The sequence below is a fragment of the Solanum verrucosum genome, unplaced genomic scaffold (genome assembly GCF_900185275.1).
Source record: "Solanum verrucosum unplaced genomic scaffold, falcon-dt-bn FXZP01000147.1, whole genome shotgun sequence".
Classification (NCBI taxonomy): Eukaryota; Viridiplantae; Streptophyta; class Magnoliopsida; order Solanales; family Solanaceae; genus Solanum; species Solanum verrucosum.
In genome coordinates, this window is record NW_026020343.1 from 2,026,958 (window position 1) to 2,046,372 (window position 19,415).

Sequence of the window (19,415 nt, forward strand, 5' to 3'; positions counted from 1 at the left end):
CATTCTTCCACAACCAGCCCATGCAAGTCATAAAAGATTATGGACTACACCAGAGATATACAACAAGATACGTAGTATAATCCCACAAATGGGGTCTAGGGAGGGTATAGTGTAGCAGAACTTATCTCTATCTCTACTTTCCACTAGACCATTGGCTTAAAATAAAGCAATTTGGAAAAGAGAATACATAAATGAGAGTAGTAATGTCAACGAAATAATGTGAAATGAGAGAAGCACCCAACATAGTGAAGAAAGAACAATAATGACAACAAAATAATATGATAACAAGAGAACAAATAATATAGGTAATAATCGAGATTGAAAAATAAGAAACAACGATAATAGTGCTAATACCACCGATAAGAAAGAATGTCCAAGTATGACCACCAATCCTATACCGCAAGAAAGCAAGAGAAAACATAACTTCAACTAACCTTGTACCCTAATCTGCGACCTCTAGACCATCGTATCTAAGGTCATGTCCTCGGTAAGTTAAACATGCAACATGTCTTGTCTAATTACCTCCCCTAATACTTCTTCGGCTGGCCTATACCTCTCGTCAGGACCATCATTACCAACCTCTACACTTCCTCACTAGACATCTACACTTCTCTTTTTCGCATGTACAAACCATCTCAGTGTCTTTTCCCGCATAATATTCACCATAGAGGCAACTCCTACCCTGTACCAAATATATTCATTCCTAATTTTATCCTCCGAGTATGCCCACAAATCTACCTCGGCATTATCATCTTTGCAATTTTTCATCTTCTAAAGACTAAACATATGAGTTCTTGACTATTCAACACTCCATCTCATACAACATAGTCAGTTTAACCACTACTCCGTAGAGCTTACCTTACTCTCTAGAAAACCTTCTTATCACACAAGACTCTGAATGTGAGCCTTAACTTCACCTACTTTGCCCCAATACAATATGCAACGTCCTCGTCGATCTCCCCATTACCTTGAATTAATGACCCCAGATACTTGGGATATCCTCTCTTGGAGATAACGTGATCATCAAACTCACTTTCATGATGATCTCATACGTAGCATCACTAAATTTACACTTTAATTATTTTGTTTCGGTCCTGCTCAACTTGAACCCATTAGTTTCTAGAGTTTGTCTCCAAACTTGGAGCCTATCATACCTCCGCACCAGGGATATACATATAAAAAGAAGATTTGAATCTAAGACATACAACAAATAAAACGATCACATACAAATTAATAACCCCCCATCCACCAGTTCAATAACCATATATTTCTAATAAATCAAGGACCGCATACAAAAAAGAATTTCTCCTTCTGTCCCAATTTATGTGGCACCATTTGACTTGACACAAAGTTTAAGAAAAAAAAGACTTTTAAAACATGTCATCAGAAACAAATATATATATTTGTGTGGCTATAAACATTATACTAAGGCAAAAAGTGGAATTTAAAGTTAAGTTTTTCTAAAATTATAGAAATGTGACATTCTTCTTGGAGAAACTTAAAAGGAATTGAATGATGGAGTAGTAAACAAAGCCATTTAAAAGCTTCCACAAAGATAGAGTAAAAAATCAGTTTCATTAGAAAGCATTAAAACCGTCAACATGGTGGAGTAAATTTCTTTTATCTAAGGCAAACAATATAGAATTTCAAACAATAGCATGTTTCATAAAAACAACAACATCATCATACTTAGTGTAATCCTACAAGTGGGGTTTGGGGAGGGTAGACAATACAGAGACCTTATCCCTACCTTATGGAGGTAGAGAGACTATTTTTGAAAAACTCTCAGCTCAAGTGAATCAAATAAAAATAGAAAAAAGTTTCACTTTAAATAATTAAAAAAATTACCTTAATAACAAGACTTTGAAATTGATTTATCAAGAAGAATCCTTCAACATCGTATAAAGTTATGACCCACAATCTCCAGATTGAAGTACAAAAGTTTAGCCTTAAATCACCTATCGTGCCCCATAATTTGCAAAATGGGTTTGGTGCAACGACTTGACCACTCTTTTAAGTTTTATTTTAAAAGAAGAGTCGTCGCCTTATGAATTAAAGGCGCAATAGGGTACCTAACTAATCTAACTAATCTAAATAAAGGGTCTGCGAAACCATAGATTCGGGTAAGGGTTCAAATTACCTCGAGGGGAAGGTGTTAAGCACCCCTTGAGGTCCACAATTATGGGTCCCGACCGTATCTCATACTATTTATGTGGGGGGTTACAAGTAGCAATTAAGGTCACTATTTATTTAGTTATTAATATTTTGATTAAACTAAGTGATAAGATATATGAACACTTTGACAATTAATACCAATAATTAGCATAAATATTTTTAGGGAAAGATAAGCTAGAATAAAGAGAATACACAAGTAGATAAAGAAATCGATTTTATTTTATTAAACTACTCCAGACAATTATAATTATAAACAAATAAAAAGGGGAAAGGAAAGGAAAACGTCAACTCTACTAACCTAACACTTATTGGACCAGCGGTCAGCTTATTTACTGAAAGACTAAATCAGAGTTTTGTCATTTTCAGCTTGAGTCAATTTCCATCATGTCCGATAAGGGTCTAATTAACCCAACCCCCTTCCGCATGTATAACGTCCTAGAAGGTGCCTTGCGTTTCCACTTAATGTCCAAGAGGCATTGAACTTTTATTAAGGTGGTTTTAGACTAAAAATAAAATATAGGTTGCGTAATTAGGCCCCTAAGCGCCAAGCAAAACATACATGAAAACACTTAGCAAGTAAAATCCGAAATTGGCCTCTAGGATAGGTTATTTAGCATGCTTGCAAAACACAATTAAAAGGTGAAAGGGCTCATGTGAAAGTGTGTGCGCACAAACAAGCATCATAACAATTAATATTAAATGTGTAGAAATATTACCTGACAGATGTTGATTTAATTCAATAATTAGTCTAAAACAACACAATTTTAAACATAACTCGCAAAAAAATAATTATAGATGCATAAAAAGTTGTTGGTTGATTTCAAGTGGCAAAACTGTTATACACAATGCATAATTTATTTATTTCGAGCAGAATTTAATCAGGGGATGATCAGTTTAAAACATATCAGATATTAATCGACATTATTACTATGTTGGTTATTACATGCATGAAATTAATTATGAACATGACGAAATTTTGAATCTATAGGCAGAGATCTAATCAATTAGCATGCTGAAAGTTATTAACATACCAAGGTTTATTAAAATCTGACTAATTAATTAACCTGCTTAAGTTATTAAAATATGATTTTGACATGCTGGATTTATTTAATTTGATTAATTGACATTAGTCTTATTAGTTAAGTCCTATAGTCATGGTTTTTAAGTGTGAATATGCTAAAATTATTACTGATCCTATAGACATGATTTCTATTCGCATGCTTAAAATATTTGAAGTCATATAGGCATGGTATCTAATTAAGTAAACAATCTGCACTTATAATATTTATGCACAAATTTTATTTTTAATATTCTAAAATATTTTAAGGGGCCTATAGAGAGAATTTTATTGGTTAACATGCTGAATTTATTTTTATTTGTAATCCTAGAGGTAAGGTTTCTCAATAAAGAATAAGACATAAAAAATATTTTGGGCATATATGCGCAATTTCTACAGCCGAATAGCATAAAAAAATAATTAACCTCTATAGTCATGACATCTAGTTATTTTACTAATCAATTTCTGAACTTTAACAACATTGACATGTTAGATCGGATTCAAATAGTTCCAAGATTATAACAAAATTTAACACATACCGATGATAAATTAATTAATCTAACAAAGTTATAAACAACAAAGGTTAATCTTAGACCAATTATATAAGAGATTCCAATATTCTTGCATGTTTTATATGTAATAAAGTAATATAGGCAGATTCTCTATAACAACCACACATAATAAAATAAAAAATAGTTAGCACATATATCCCTTTCCCCCTTAGGCAGCCCCCAAACTATTTCATATAGAGAGAGAATTATACAAATTATTACAAGACCAAAAATAGAAATTAAATAAAGCATAAACATAAATTTAAGCCGGTCTAGTATTCCCTCCCATGGTGTCTCTTCAGCATTTTGAACATTAAGTTCACCTCACTTAAACAGATAAGTTCATCAGCAATGAAATACTTAGCAAAATTCGACAGAGAAAAAGTGTTCCGAAGTTTGCAAGAATTCTTATTTTTTCTTATAGGGGTAGAAAGTATTTTTGCCAACTAAAACCATGAGAAAATAATGAGGCAAAGGATCTCTTTATATAGAAGATGAAAGGGCATAGCAGAAAACTAAAAAAGACTTAATTTGATTTTGTTTAAAAAAATATATATATTCCTTATTCAAAAGGAAGCCAAATGAGTAAAGTTATTTACCAAACGATTAAAATTTTTACCATAAATATCCAATGCAAGAATTCTTTCATGTTTAAATTAAGGCAAAGAGAGATTAGTCACCATCAATCAGTAATATATATATATATATATATATATATATATATATATATATATATATAAGGTAAATAAGGTAAAGAAAATCATGCTATTTTACCTCACAATGATCATATACGTACCATAAAGATGACAATAGAAAATAATTAAGGGTAAAAACCCACCAATTTTATATATGCAAGAATTCCAAGAATAAACTTATCAATGGAGTTGTCATATTAAATCAAGAGAAGGTCGAGTAAAAATTTAACGGTAATAGAATCAATTAATTTACAGGAGATTCCTTCAACACTGGTTAAACTAATTAAGGAGAACGATCAAATTAGAGACAATCGTAATTGAGAAAATTCATCAATTCACTATCAAATCCTAAACATATTATTTCAATAACCATCAAACTTTAATACAAATGTAATAGCACCTAAATTATATTCAGAAACCATACATAGAGTATTGAAGCTGCTGGGCAAAACGATTTAGATCAAAATCAAGGACACAACCATATTTTATCAAAATATAAAACAATGAACATTGTTAAGAAGATCAGCCGATCATAAATTATGTCAAACCCAATATGAAATCCAACAAAAGTAGACATGCATGAACACACATCACGAAACTTTATAGTTCAACAATAAGAAATTAGCTAATATGAGGAACAAACTTGGACGGTTTTGTTGAGATACATCTTTTAGTAAACTAAAATCCTCGACTTTAACATGACCAAACTTTGTCTTAGACCGGAGCTTTGTAATCGAAGCTATATAGCAATAATGCTCTTATTGTTGCTGTTGAACTTGAAGGTCGCTTCATTGTTGTTGTGGCTCGTCGGTTGTTGCCCTCACGAAGAGAGGAGAGAGGCGACTGCAATCTATGTGGCCTCACTAGTTTCACCGGCGGTCCTCGTTAGATGAAGATGAAGGGAGAAAAGAGAAATCATCGTCTAGTGGTTCTCACTGGGATGGGGAGAGGGAAAGATGAGGCGAATGCCTCTGGCGGCTATCGCCAGAAAAGAAGGAGGAGGGAAAGAGGGCGAGAGAGAGGGTGATGGTTGTTGTTGCCATCGCTGACCACGGGAGAAAGAGGAGCAGCGACGATTTCACAGGAAAATGGAGAGGAGCGAGAGGTGCGACGCAACCACTTTTTAGATGAGGAAACAATTTAACATTGTTAGGGTGTGGGTATTAAGTGAATTAAAAAGGAAAGTAAAGAGCTGTGAGATCTGAAGCGTTGATTAAGAGAAGATGAACGACTAGGATTTGATCTTAAATTTTGATTTAAAGGATGGATGGTTGAGGTTGAAAGATATTTGATAATCTAGAATTGGAATAAAATAGGCTAAAGCTGAAATGACCATGTCACAACTCGAGCCTACACCCTGGATGTGGCCGGTACTCAAGAACCATTGTTGGTCCCCAAGCGAACCCTCATCCTAACTGACTGCAAGCGGAAGACTTACTTGAGCATACATAAGTATCAAATTGAAAGAAACGTTTAAAACCAGTTTATTGAATCTCAAAACTTTGCTGAATATACTTAGTATGGAACATAACTTTTAAATAAAATATCTGAAACCGAAAGGCTCTCAAAAATTCTCTATCTATGAAGCCTCTACTTTTAAGGAAGGATACTGGGACAAGACCCACGACACCTCAAAACTACTAACTGGAAAATAACTGTGAAGTCCTCTACAATACAAGGAGGCTCACCAAACCTAACTGGAGTGTAGAATGATCTCAACGAAGCGCCTGTTGATAATTATGAACACTATCTGCATCATAAAAGGATGCAAGTCCAATGACATTAGTACATAGAATGTACGAGTATGTAATATGGCTGAATAACAAATAACTGAAAGAAAGGACAACAATAGATAACAATGTACTCAAGATGAATGCAAAGAAAAGAGTTAAATCATTTAAAGCTGTACAAAATACTTTCTCATCTATGAACTCAACATAATAATTGATATATAAAAATACACTTTAACTTTGTTGGGAGATTCTCTAACCGACACCCATCACTATGAGCTACGTGATGATACACTGTCTCGCCCACGCTGCCAAAACTTTCCTATATCTTGCTAGGGTATAGAACACCTCAACTAAGGGGATCCACTAAGCTATGCTTGAAAAGCAATAAGGAATCATCTAAAAAGTATGACCCTTTATCCATGTTGGCATACATGGTTTATGAGGACTTTGAGTTGTCTGATCTTGTCCCCATATTGGTGCTCAATCCTACTCCCAATAATATATACTGATGCAAATATGTTTAAAAACATAACTCTTCTTCTGGTTTAAGATAATTGCTCAAACTACCCTCTTAAAAGAGGTAACTGCTCTTTAAATATCTTTTAAACTCATAACTCATTTAGAAATCTCAGTTTCTCTTTAATCAATGTAAAAATTGATACCTCTGGGAATACATAGTCCCCTTATACTCTTACTGAATTCATACTTGAAAACTCTTTAAAACACATAGTAAAATCATATTTTAATATGATTATTGATGACTCGGGAAGTCATACTGCAAAACATTGATTGTATATCTAGATACCATACTGCTGATACATTCAGTGGCGTACGTAGGATTTTTTGCAAGTGCTGTCACCTTATATATATTAACACAATTCACATAAAATATTATATCTTTTCTAAAAAATAAAGTTTATAAACAAAAACATTTTAGCTATTTATGAATAGATTTTCATTTTGAAAATAATCTCACCAAACATAATAGTGCTACATATTTATTTTTACATAAAATATCAAAAGAGAAAAATTAAAAGCAAAGGAAGAAAGAAAAAATGGAAAAAGAAAGAAAGAGAAAGAAACAATGTCCAGGTTCGAACTCACGACCTACATGCAATAAATGATACACTAAACCAATAATGCTACACGACCTCTTATGTCAAGATTTAACACTATATTTTATATATATTTTTTCTTTTTCTGTCTTAATCATAGATACATACATACATACATATATATATAACAATTTTTCCGATGAAGCCGTGTCCCGTGACACCCCTTGGGCCTTCCTAGATCCACCCTTGCATACATTGATGACATATTCGATTGTCACACTAATCATGTTTTAGAAACTCTTTTCTGAAAACTCATCTTTACTTTTCTCAAAACTCAGTTTTAGAACTCAAGTGTTAGCTTTAAAAAAGCTTTTCAAAATTTATAACCCAAATCATAACGTTCATGTGAAATTATGGACATGAACGACTCAACTCAGGGATCTTAATAGCAATAAGGAAACTCAGTACTCAGAACTCAAGGATTCAAGAATTCAAAACTCATAACTCAACAATATTTCTCCTCTAAAAAATACTCAATTCATAGGGTTCATGCTGAAACATAGACATGAACGAATCAACTCAAGAATTTTAATGCATAACGTATAACAATTCAATAATTAGGAATAGAATTTCAAAAAGAAACACGAACTCAAGAACTGAAAATCAACTTATCTCAAGAATACTCAAATTTAGGGATAGAATCCTAGATTGCTCTTTTACTAATTTAAAGGTAGATGTAGGGCGTGTGGAAAAACTAGTCCAACACTATGATAGCCTTACACACTTGGAAGAACAAGGTTCTTGAAGAATCTTGAAAAAGAACTTAATTAGAAGCCTTGAAACCATAACTTGAAGGAGAACAAACAAGAAAACCTTTCTTGAGATTCTTGAATTAGTTTCTTGAAATATCTATGACCAAGAATTATGATTTTCATTAGTGATTCATAATTGTATGGAGGATTTTGAGTTGGAAAGAATTAAATTCTTGGAGAAGGACTTACCTTGAAGAAGAATCTTGAAAAAGATTGAAAGAATCTTGAATGGAGTCTTTTACTTTGATTTTTCCTTAGGGTTTTGCCCTTGGGTTTGAGAGAGAAGATAATGATGGATTAAAAGATGAAAATCTGATTGTTTTGAGACTTTTATTAGTCAATAAATTCATTTAGGGTTTTCTTCGAGGTAAAAATACAAAAATACCATTTTTAATGTTTTCCCGTCGGCTAATTTGTCACTACACTATATTAGTTACTAAAATTGTCATAACTTTTTACTCAGAAATTCGATTGACGCGAAATTAGTGGCGTTGGAAATATATTCAAATACCTTTAATTTTATAGGTTATATGCCACTTAAATCTTTATATTCTAAGAGATATGTTTGTTTGAAGTTGACCCAAGTAGAATCTTACATCAAAACTTAATCGATAAGGAAACTTTCAACTCTACTTTGTGCTTAGGGGATTCTAGTGACCTTAATTGATATCCAAAATCATTCCCACACTAAATAATTTACCTTTACACATATGAGAAATTTGATAATCACTAGATATGTCCCTACAAGTAAATGAATAGTGATTCAAGTCTTAACTTAGAAATTTTCGGGGTGTTACAATATCTCCCTCTTAGGATCATTCGTCCTCGAATGACAGTTGGTCTAAGAATGGAAAGAGGTTACTCTTACTGTATGCAAGTCTTACTCAAAATCACAAATTACTTAATATAGGATGCTTATTCCAATATAAATCACAATATTTGGGTTCTATACCTCTTTAGGAAATCTCATCCGAAGAACAATACTCCTTAGCGCTACCTTCAGCCAACCTTAAGCTCATATCATGAAACACCTAATGTATCATGCATTGTCCATATATTAACAACGCCACATTCAAGTGTAGAAACTTAACCACTCCATAGACTCCTACTAACCCTCTTTCTAATAACTTCTCATCCTCTCATCATCTCTACCAACTGTACTTTCATGCATTACCACCAGAAAGCTAACTTAGAACTCATTGTAAAACTTTGTCTCCTTCTTCCTCTACATTCATAACCTTATATAGAATAAACACACCATCACTATCACAATAAGAAATAGCAATCCTCTCCTCCATCATCACACAACTACTATCAACAACACCACTCTCCAAAACTAAAAAGGATTACTGAAAAGACTTTAGTGTGAAATATCATAAGCACGATTCATTCGAGAATTCTTATAAAAGAATATGCATGACATAACATTATGTTGCTTGCCGTTGAGAGTAATTCTTAGATTTATGAGACTGAACATATCGAGAGACATGATTGCTTATATGAATAGGTTCATAGCATGAGACTGATATCCACAACTTTATGGATTAAACTCGTGGTTAATGGGCTAAAGTCTTTGCCCCTCATTCCAGAAACTAAGCATAGATGTGAATCTCTCTAAAGCATATGAGTATAGGTCATAGACACAATTCTGATATTCGGAATATCCACAAGATGTCATAATAACTTTGCTTGAGGAATATGTAAGATTATGAACGGATTGATATATCTTAAAAAATATTTCTGAAGAAATCACTATCTCATCCTCAACACTTGACTTGATTTCTCATCTTATCATTTCCCCCTTAGGTTTGAAGTTGACACTTGAAAGCTATGGATCTATTTCAACATCTTTACACTGGTCTAAATTCCCTTTACTCTAATACTCGAGAAATGCTTATCTCATGGCTACTGAACTATGCATAAGCAGGTACAAAGACTCCTTCTAAGACCTCTTTTTAAGATGCTTCTATTAACCTCTTCTCATTGATTCATACGGCCGCTTCATTTAACTGTTAAGGAAAAAATTTAATGCTTACATCAGCCTATTCCACGTTGACATATATTTTCTAGGCACATATGAAAAAGAGAAACCTAATTAGAAACTCATTTGGTTACATACAACCTCAGGTGCACTTCTTAATACTCTTGTTACTCTAATGACTTAACGACACTTCACTACTCTTACAACAAAGTTAGAATCCCATACTTGTACCACTCACCTTCATTGTAACTTACCTCTTTTCTCCGCTCCTACTCTATGTCAAGTCTACCAGAAAACTAACATCATCACCCTCATGTTGCCATACTTTTTGACCATGACTCTCATCTCAGATTCAAGGTTAATGTTTATTACTAATCCTGGATATCAACATGATTGCTCGCTTACTATACTAACGTACAACTACTAGATAAAAATAAAGAAACACACGCCTACGAAGACCTTATGAAAAGTAGTCAATCTTAACCTCTTAGTCTTCATACTGATAATTTACTGCCACACTTCATTTCACAACTTAAGTACTATTTACCCATTCGCTATACATCATTGCCTAATTAGTTCTATAACCCTCTGAATATTATGGATTCTCCCTTAAAAATCATAAGCCAAGCTTAGATCTATCACCTCATGAATACTTTAATCTTTTATTCAACACCTATACTTGGCAATCAAACACAGTGTTCCATTGAAATAAACTCCATTCTGGTTAAAGTATACTCTAACTCATCCATGCTAGTAACTCTTACGCTACCTCTATCATAAAATCTACACAAGCTCATCACTTCTTAGCCTACCTATAAGGGAAAACTCCTCATTAATAACTTACTAGGTGCATGACTACAACAACATAATATTATTCATCACTATCTTCCTTTCTTAGATTACTATACCTCTGCATTCATTCTTCTAACTCTAGGTACTTTTAATACTACTACTTATAACATTGGAACTCATACTATATCTTTTGGTTAAAACACTACCCAAGCTCTAAAGCATACTTCCTCATAAGGGTCTCAACTGAAACTAGGTTTAGGAAAAAGAGTGTGGGAACACATCTCGCTTTTAGCTCAAACGCGTGATGCATAGGGTTGGGCATAATATGGTTAAAACCGAAAAAACCGACCGAACCGATTTTTTTAAAATTTCGGTTTCAGTTTTTTGGTTATTTCGGTCGGTTTCGGTTTTGATTTTCAATATTTCAGTTTTTCGGTTCGGTTTTCAGTTTTTTAGCTGAAAAATTGGTTAATCAAAAAAAATAAAAATTAAATATATATACTCTTTACCCGTTCATTAAAATACTGATCAACGCCCACAACCTTTAATTAAAATGCTGATCTCAACCCAATAGCCCATGCCCAGCCCAAATTCTAATCAGAAAAATCCGTAATCTGATTTCCTAAAATGTAAGTCGTAATTTTCATCTCATCTCTCAAGTCTCAACTCTCGTCTCAGTTACGCCGCGACTCCGAGCTCGTCTCTCAACTCTCATCTCTCATCTCTCAGCTCGTCATCTCAGGCCAGCTGCTGCTCCTGGCTCCTCGTTGAGTGCTCGACTGCTCACAGCTCGCAACTATTTTCTCATCAGTCATCTGCTCAGTGCTTGCGACTCAAAAGTCGAAGGCCAGTGCTCACTGCTCATTGGCCACTTCAATTCCTGCACTTTTGAAGCTTTTTTTTTAATTTACAGTGTTATCTATTTCTAACTAGTTTTGACTTTGTGCAGGTATTTGTGGATGAGATTGATTTTTTGTCCTTTTTAGGGGTGTCTAGGCCACTGTGTTTGTTTGTGTTGATGTTGTGAAATGCTGCATTTATGATTATATTGGTGTAGTGTAGTAATTCACAATTCACAGGTTGTTTGGAAAGTGCAGCACTCGAGAAACGGCGTCTTGGACCACAACCCACATGCCACTGTTAATTAAATTTGGTTAAACCGAAAACCAAACCGAAATAAATCAAACCAAAATTATAATAATCGAACCAAACCAAATTTATTTCAGTTTGATTTGGTTTCACATTTGGCCAAACCAAAAACCAAAAAACCGAACCGATATATACAAACTGAACCGAACCGATCGAATGCCCAACCCTAGCGATGCATATAAATTAAAAGTGAATTCTTTCGAATCTCCACACTTAAGCTCACTCATGAGCTTCTCGCATACTCCTCTGTGGTCTCTTGACTTTTGTAAAGACTTTTGCTAAGAGTAATTCATCCATAAGGATCTAGGCTTTACTTTTCAACTACCTTAAGTATGAGGAGTAGTCGAATGGATAAGAGGAACGCATAGTTAGAGTAATTTCCTTATGACACAACTCTATTGCACGTTTTAGAGTATGAAAGAAGGAAAACTTTTCCTAAATGTTTGTAGCCCCTCATTTACAGAAGTGGGGCCCTCATAACCATAAATAAGATACTACTGACACGACTTCATAGAAAACCTAGGACACTTTAACTCTGTGCTATAATACTAAGTTTGTCACGACCTGAACCTACACCCTGGACGTGGCAGACACTCAAGAACCATTGCTGGTCGAAAGTGAACCCTCATCCTGGCTGACTACAAGCAAAAGACTAACTTGAGCATACATAAGCATCAAATTGAAAGAAACGTTTAAAAATAGTTTATTGAATCTCAAAACTTTGCTGAATATACTTAGTATGAAACATAAATTTTAAATAAAATATTTGAAACTAAAAGACTCTCCAAAACTGTCTATTTATGAAGCCTCTACTTTTAAGAAAGGATGTCGGGACAAGAACCATGACACCTCAAAACTACTAACTCGAAAGTTTATGTTGATAATCATGAACACCCATATTTGCATCATAAAAGGATGCATGTCGAATGAAATCAGTACATAGAATGTACGATTATGTAATATGGCAGAATAAAAAATAACTGAAAGAAAGGACTGCAATTGCTAACAATGTACTCAAGTTGAATGTAAAGAAATAAAGGATTTAAATCATTTAAAGCTTTACAAAATACTCTCTCATCTCTGAACTCAACATCATAATTGATATATAAAAATACACTTTAACTCTATTGGGGAGATTCTCTGATTGACAACCATCACTATGAGCCACATTATGATACATCGTCTCACCCATGTTCCTATAACTATTCTATACCTTGTCGGGGTATAGAACACCTCAACTAAGTGGATCCACTAAGCTATGCTTAAAAAGCAAGAAAGAATCATCTAAAAAGTATGACCCTTTATCCATGTTGGCATACATGATTTATGAGGACTTTGAGCTTTCTGAACTCGTCCCCATATCAGTGCTCAATACTACTCATAATAATATATATTCATTCTCATATGTTTAAAAACACAATTTTTCCATTAGTTTGATATAATTTCTCAAACTACCCTCTTAAAAGAGGTAACAACTCTTGACATATCTTTTGAACTCATTACTCATTTAGAAATCTTAGTTTCTCTTTTATCAATGTAAAAATTGATAGCTCTGGGAATACATAGTCCCCTTATAGTCTTACTCAAATACTTGGAAACTCTTTCAAAAACATATCAAAATCATATTTTAAAATGATCATGCATGACTCAGGAAGTGATACTGGATAAACATTGATGGTATATCTAAATACCATACTGCTCATCCATCGATGACATACTCGATTGTCATACTAATAATGTTTTGGAAACACTTTTTTCAAAACTCATCTTTACTTTTCTCAAAACTCAGTTTAAGAACTGAAATATTGGCTTTAAAAAGGCTTTTCAAAATTTATAACTCAAATCATAGGGTTCATATGGAATTATGGACATGAACGACTCAATCCAGGGATCTTAATAGCAATGAGGAAACTCAATACTCAGAAATCAAGACTCAAGAATTCAAGAACTCGAAACTCATAACTCAACGATATTTCTCTATTCAAAAGTACTCAATTCATAGGGTTCATGCTGAAATATAGACATGAATGAATAAACTCAAGAATTTTATGGCTTAAAGTATAGCAATTCAATAATTAGTAATGGAATTTCAAAAGGCTGCATGAATTCAAGAACTCAAAAATCAACTTATCTAAAAAATACTCAAATCTAGGGATAGAATACTAGATTATTCTTTTACTGATTTGAAAGAAGATGTAGGGCGTGAGAACGAACTAGTCTAACACTATGATAGCCTTACATACCTAGAAGAACAACGTTCTTGAATAATCTTGAAAAAGAACTTGATTAGAACCCTTGAAACCCTAGCTTGAAGGAGAACAAACAAGAAAACCTTTCTTGAGATTCTTGAATTAGTTCCTTGAAATCTCTGTGACCAAGAATTATGATTTTCATTAGTGATTCATAATTGTAATGAAATTCTTGGAGAAGATCTTACCTTGAAGAAGAATCTTGAAAAAGATTGAAAAAATCTTGAATGAAGTCTTCTACTTTGATTTTTCTTTAGGGATTTTCCCTAGGGTTTGAGAGAGAAGAGAATGATGGATTAAAAGATGAAAATCTGATTGTTTTGAGCCTTTTATTAGTCAAGAAAATCATTTAGGGTTTTCTTGGAGGTAAAAAGACAAAAAGACCCTTTTAAAGTTTTCCCGTCGACTAATTCGTCACTACACTATATCAGTTACTAAAATGGTCATAACTTTTTACTCAGAAACTAGATTGACGCGAAATTGGTGGTTGTGGAAAATTGATTTAAATACCTTTAATTTGATATGTTATGGGCCACGTAACACTTTATACTCTAAGAGATATGGTCGTTTGAAGTTGACACAAGTAGAATCTTACATCAAAACTTCATCGACAATGAAACTTTTAACTCTACTTTGTGCTAGGGGATTCTATTGACCTTAATTGATATCCAAAATCATTCCCACACCAAAGAATTTACCTTTACACATATGGGCAATTTAAGAATCACCCGATTTGACCCTACAAGTAAATGAAGAGTGATTCGAGTCTTAACTTAGAAATTTTTAGGGTGTTACAGACCAAGTGGCTAAAATTGAAATAAGACTTGTATTGAAAGGGCTTGAATTGAAAATTGAAAATTGAAATTGCATGAGAAAAATGCTATTTAATTTAATAGAAGTGGCTACGATTTAAATCATTTAAGGGAAGATCAATTGAATTGCTATTTAATTAATGATGTACTACACATAATAATTAGTTTTTATATGAAATAAGCACACTTAAATATTTTCAACCTTAAACCGATAATTAAAATATTTATTTCAAAACTTGATAATTGATAAATAAAATTAATAAAATAGTTATTTGATAAGAAAAAATAATTAGAATAAATTTTATAAATCATGAATATTAAGATCTAATTATGTGCATAAAATTACTTTCAATTTTGAACCCATAAAATAAGGGGAAAAGGTGTTAATACCCTACATATTTAATCAAATAGAAATTCATAAATGGTTATTGGTTGGTCAAAGTTGGGTGTCAGCAGTTGCCCTTAGTTTCTTGAGAATGAGCGATGAATTGTCGGGTAACCAATGTTGACTAAGTAGCCGATTTTGTCTGACTAAGGAAAATATATTAGTGGGATCCGTTGAAATGACATATAGTTGGGAAAAATGGCATGACCGAGACTTTGGTTTTAAGTTTCCTACATATCTCTGGTATTATGAGAATCAGGTCGAGCATAGTTCTAGATTTAGGAACAAATGAAGCTCCTTAAATTGATATAACGGTATGATATTTGAATGGGGACGATAGCGACTTGAATGGATAGGATTAGAGCAACGAGATGGAATGAATAGTGCGAAGATCAAATCAGTAGAGACAAGTTTAGAGGGCATTGTTATGAGATATATAGTGCGATGGTCACATGTAAAGGGCAATTGATCTTCTCTGCAATAGGTTAGTCTCTGCGAATTTGTGGCTTGTGATACGACTAAATAAAGTGATTAGGGCAAATATATCAAATAAATGGTAAATGTAAACATGATACAATTTTCCATATCGACCATGATATTTTCCTTAAGACTATGGAGATTATAGCTTAGGCTATGATATGCAAAATTAAATCCTCGGGTCATGAAAATGTTGTCTGTAGGCCACAAAAATGGAGCCTTTAGACTATGACACCTTCGGATCATGATAAACATAAATTAAATCCTTACGCCATAATATGATGGCCGTATGCCATGAAAATTGTGCCTTTGGAGGATGAAACTTACGGGACATTAGTAATGAGTAAAGAGAGCGTATCTGATTTGATATAATTCAGGCATATTTTGATACTGGTTCCTTGATTCGATAAAAGCTCCATACAGATGTATTTCTTTAAGCTCGACATGACTTTCGTGAATCAAAAAAATAGTAGCTCCAGTAGTTCTTGGGCTCAATATAATTTTCAAAATTAATGTAGATGCAACTCTTGAGCACATGATATTCTCGGGCATAATGCAGTCTTTGGGAACAATGCAATTTTTGGGCACATGAAATATCTCGGGGTCATGCAATCTTCGGGCATATGCAATATCTCAGGCTCATGCAAATATTGGGATCAATGCATTCTTTGGCCACATGCAATATCTTAGGCACAATGCAATTCTCGGGTATATGATAATCTCGAGCACATGCAATTTCTCGGGCATAATACAATTTCTCGGGCACATGCAATCTTCGGGCACAATGCAATTTCAAGAACAATGCAATTTTTGGGCACTTGCAATCAAGGACACATGCAATTCTCGGGCACAATAGAATCTCGAGCACAATGCAATTTCTCAGGCACATGCAATCTTCGGGCACATGCATTTTTTGGGCACAATGCAATTTTCTGGGCACATGTAATTTTAGGGCACAATATGATAGTTGAGAGGATGAAACACCTTAGACCTCCGGTTTGTTGGAAGGATCAATTGCCCTTTATTGGAGATTGTTAAGGGTAGTATCCAGTAGCTTGGTCCTTTATCTTATCGGAAGGAAATTTTGCCATTTGTTGGCGGTTTTCGGGTTCAATACGAAGTAGCTTGATCCTTCATCCTATTGGAAGGATAGTGTGCCATATATTGGCGATTTGTCGGACTTAATATAACGGTAGCTTTATCCTTCAAGCAATATTGAAATTTATTCTTGTATATGTAGTTGTCTTTTCTGCGTTCATAGAAAAATTGTGAGTTTATAAATGGAGGGAGGTTGATCTGCTTTGATGGACATACTCAATTTGACTTAACATCCAGACCTTTTTCGGGCATTTGTTTTGAGGAAAAATATAAATAGAACATGTAAAGTTTTGTAAGAATTTTGAAAATATGGGAAAATTTCACATTGTATAAGATGTTGAATCTTTGATCTTGGCACAATTTGAGACTTTGCAATGTTCGATTAGGAGAGGTCTTTTCGATACTGATAGGCATCACAAATTCTTGAAACCATTCAAATTTTCTTCCCCAGAATAGACTTCTGTTGTTGTAGATTATAGATTGATTGCTATGTATTTTTGAGATCCTCTTAAAAAATTTGCCTAGTCTTTATTTGCACGACAATTCTCTTTGATGGAATTTTTGAGACCCCCTAAAAAATTCTTCCCTAGTTATATAATCAAGAGAAAATGATATTTTCTTATTAGGATAAGATCAAACTCCATAGGAGCGCCTATGTATCTCCTTTTAATCAGGAATCAGGTCCGACATAGTTCCAAATTACCAAGTAAAAAGAATGAATCAAAACTTAGATGTAGTATCTCTTCACAACATTTGTATTGATAGGTTTCAGCCCAATTTCACTATTCATTTCTGCCAATATGAGTGCTCCTCTTGTTAACACCCGAGAGACTATATATGGACCTTGCCAGTTTGGTGAGAATTTTCCCTTTGCCTCATCTTGATTTGGAAAGATCCACTTCAAAATCAGTTGCCCAGGTGAGAAATGTTTGGGCCTAACTTTCTTGTTGAAAGCTCTGGCCATTCTATTTTGATACAATTGCCCATGACAGACGATATTAATCCTTCTTGCATCAATTAATGCAAAATTCTCCGATCGAACTTGTACCCATCTGGCATCGCTCAACTCCGCCTCTTGAATGATTCTCAGAGATGATATCTCCACTTCAGCATGTATTACAGCCTCATTACCATCTACCAACAAAATAAGGCATAGCCCCAGTAGAAGTTGTGATGGTAGAATGATATCCCAGCAAAGCAAAGGGTAACTTTTAATGCCAATAGTTGTAATAGTCGATGATTTTGCGTAGTATCCACTTGATGTTCTCATTTTCAGCCTCAACTTCTCCATTCAACTGTGGCCTATATGGTGTGGAACTCCAATGGATGATTTTGAACTTCTCACATAATGCTTTCATCAAATCACTTTTTAAATTGGTTCCATTGTCGGTAGTAATTGACTCAAGGATTCTAAACCAACAAATGATGTGACTTTTGACAAATTCATCTACAACCTTCTTCGTCACCAATTTGTGAGAGGTAGTTTTGACCCACTTGCTAAAGTAATCAATTGCAACAAGAATGAATATGTGTATGTTTGATGTTGTCTGTTCATTACCAATGACATCCATGCCTTAAGCTGGAAATGGCCAAGGTGAATTAGTAGCATGGAGTTCGTTGGAGGGAACTCACATTATATCTGCTTGAGCCTGACATTGATGACATTTCTAGACATAACGAATACACTATATCTCCATGGTCAACCAGAAATATCCTGATCTCATAATCTTCTTCGTTAGAGTAAAACTATTCATGTGAGGAACACATGTTTCTGCGTGTATCTCTTCAACCAATCTATTATCTTCTCCACCATCGATGCATCTTAGAAAACCCAAATCGTGAGTCCTCCTATAAAATACTTCTCTGCTGAGAAAGAATTGATTTTCTAACCTATTAATCGTGTATTTTTGCACACTTGATGCTTCTTTTGGGTATTCACCATTCTTTAAATATCCTTGAATATCGTTGTACTAAGGCTTTCTATCGGGCTCTTCCTCAACATGGAAACAATATGTTGGTTGCTCATATATATGAATGTAAATAGGATCAATGTGATTACGGCATCTGAAAATTCATTCTGGATCTTTGGCACATGCTTGAATTCTATCTTTATGAAACTTTTGTGCAACCTATGCAAGCACTCCAAATATGGTAGCAGCTTCTGATTATTGGTTGCCCACTCTCCTCACACATGATGTATTATTAAGTTTGAATCTACAATTATCAACATCTCTTGGACATCCAAGTCAATTTCTTGTTGAAGTCCCAAAAGGCAAGCTTCATATTCAACCATATTATTTCAGCAAAGGAATCTGAGTTTCACCGATACCAGATAATGTTGACCAATTGGTGAGATCAGAACAACTCTGATGCTAGACCCGCTTAACTTCTTAG

The 19,415-nt window shown here is 33.9% G+C and overlaps 1 protein-coding gene across 1 annotated transcript; it reads right to left on the bottom strand.

Moving 5' to 3' along the window:
• Positions 1-17,748: 17,748 nt before the first annotated feature.
• Positions 17,749-18,312, bottom strand: LOC125837448 (uncharacterized). Its single transcript, XM_049516563.1, has one exon. The coding sequence runs from the start codon at positions 18,310-18,312 to the stop codon at positions 17,749-17,751; it is 564 nt and encodes a 187-aa protein (XP_049372520.1).
• Positions 18,313-19,415: the final 1,103 nt, after the last annotated feature.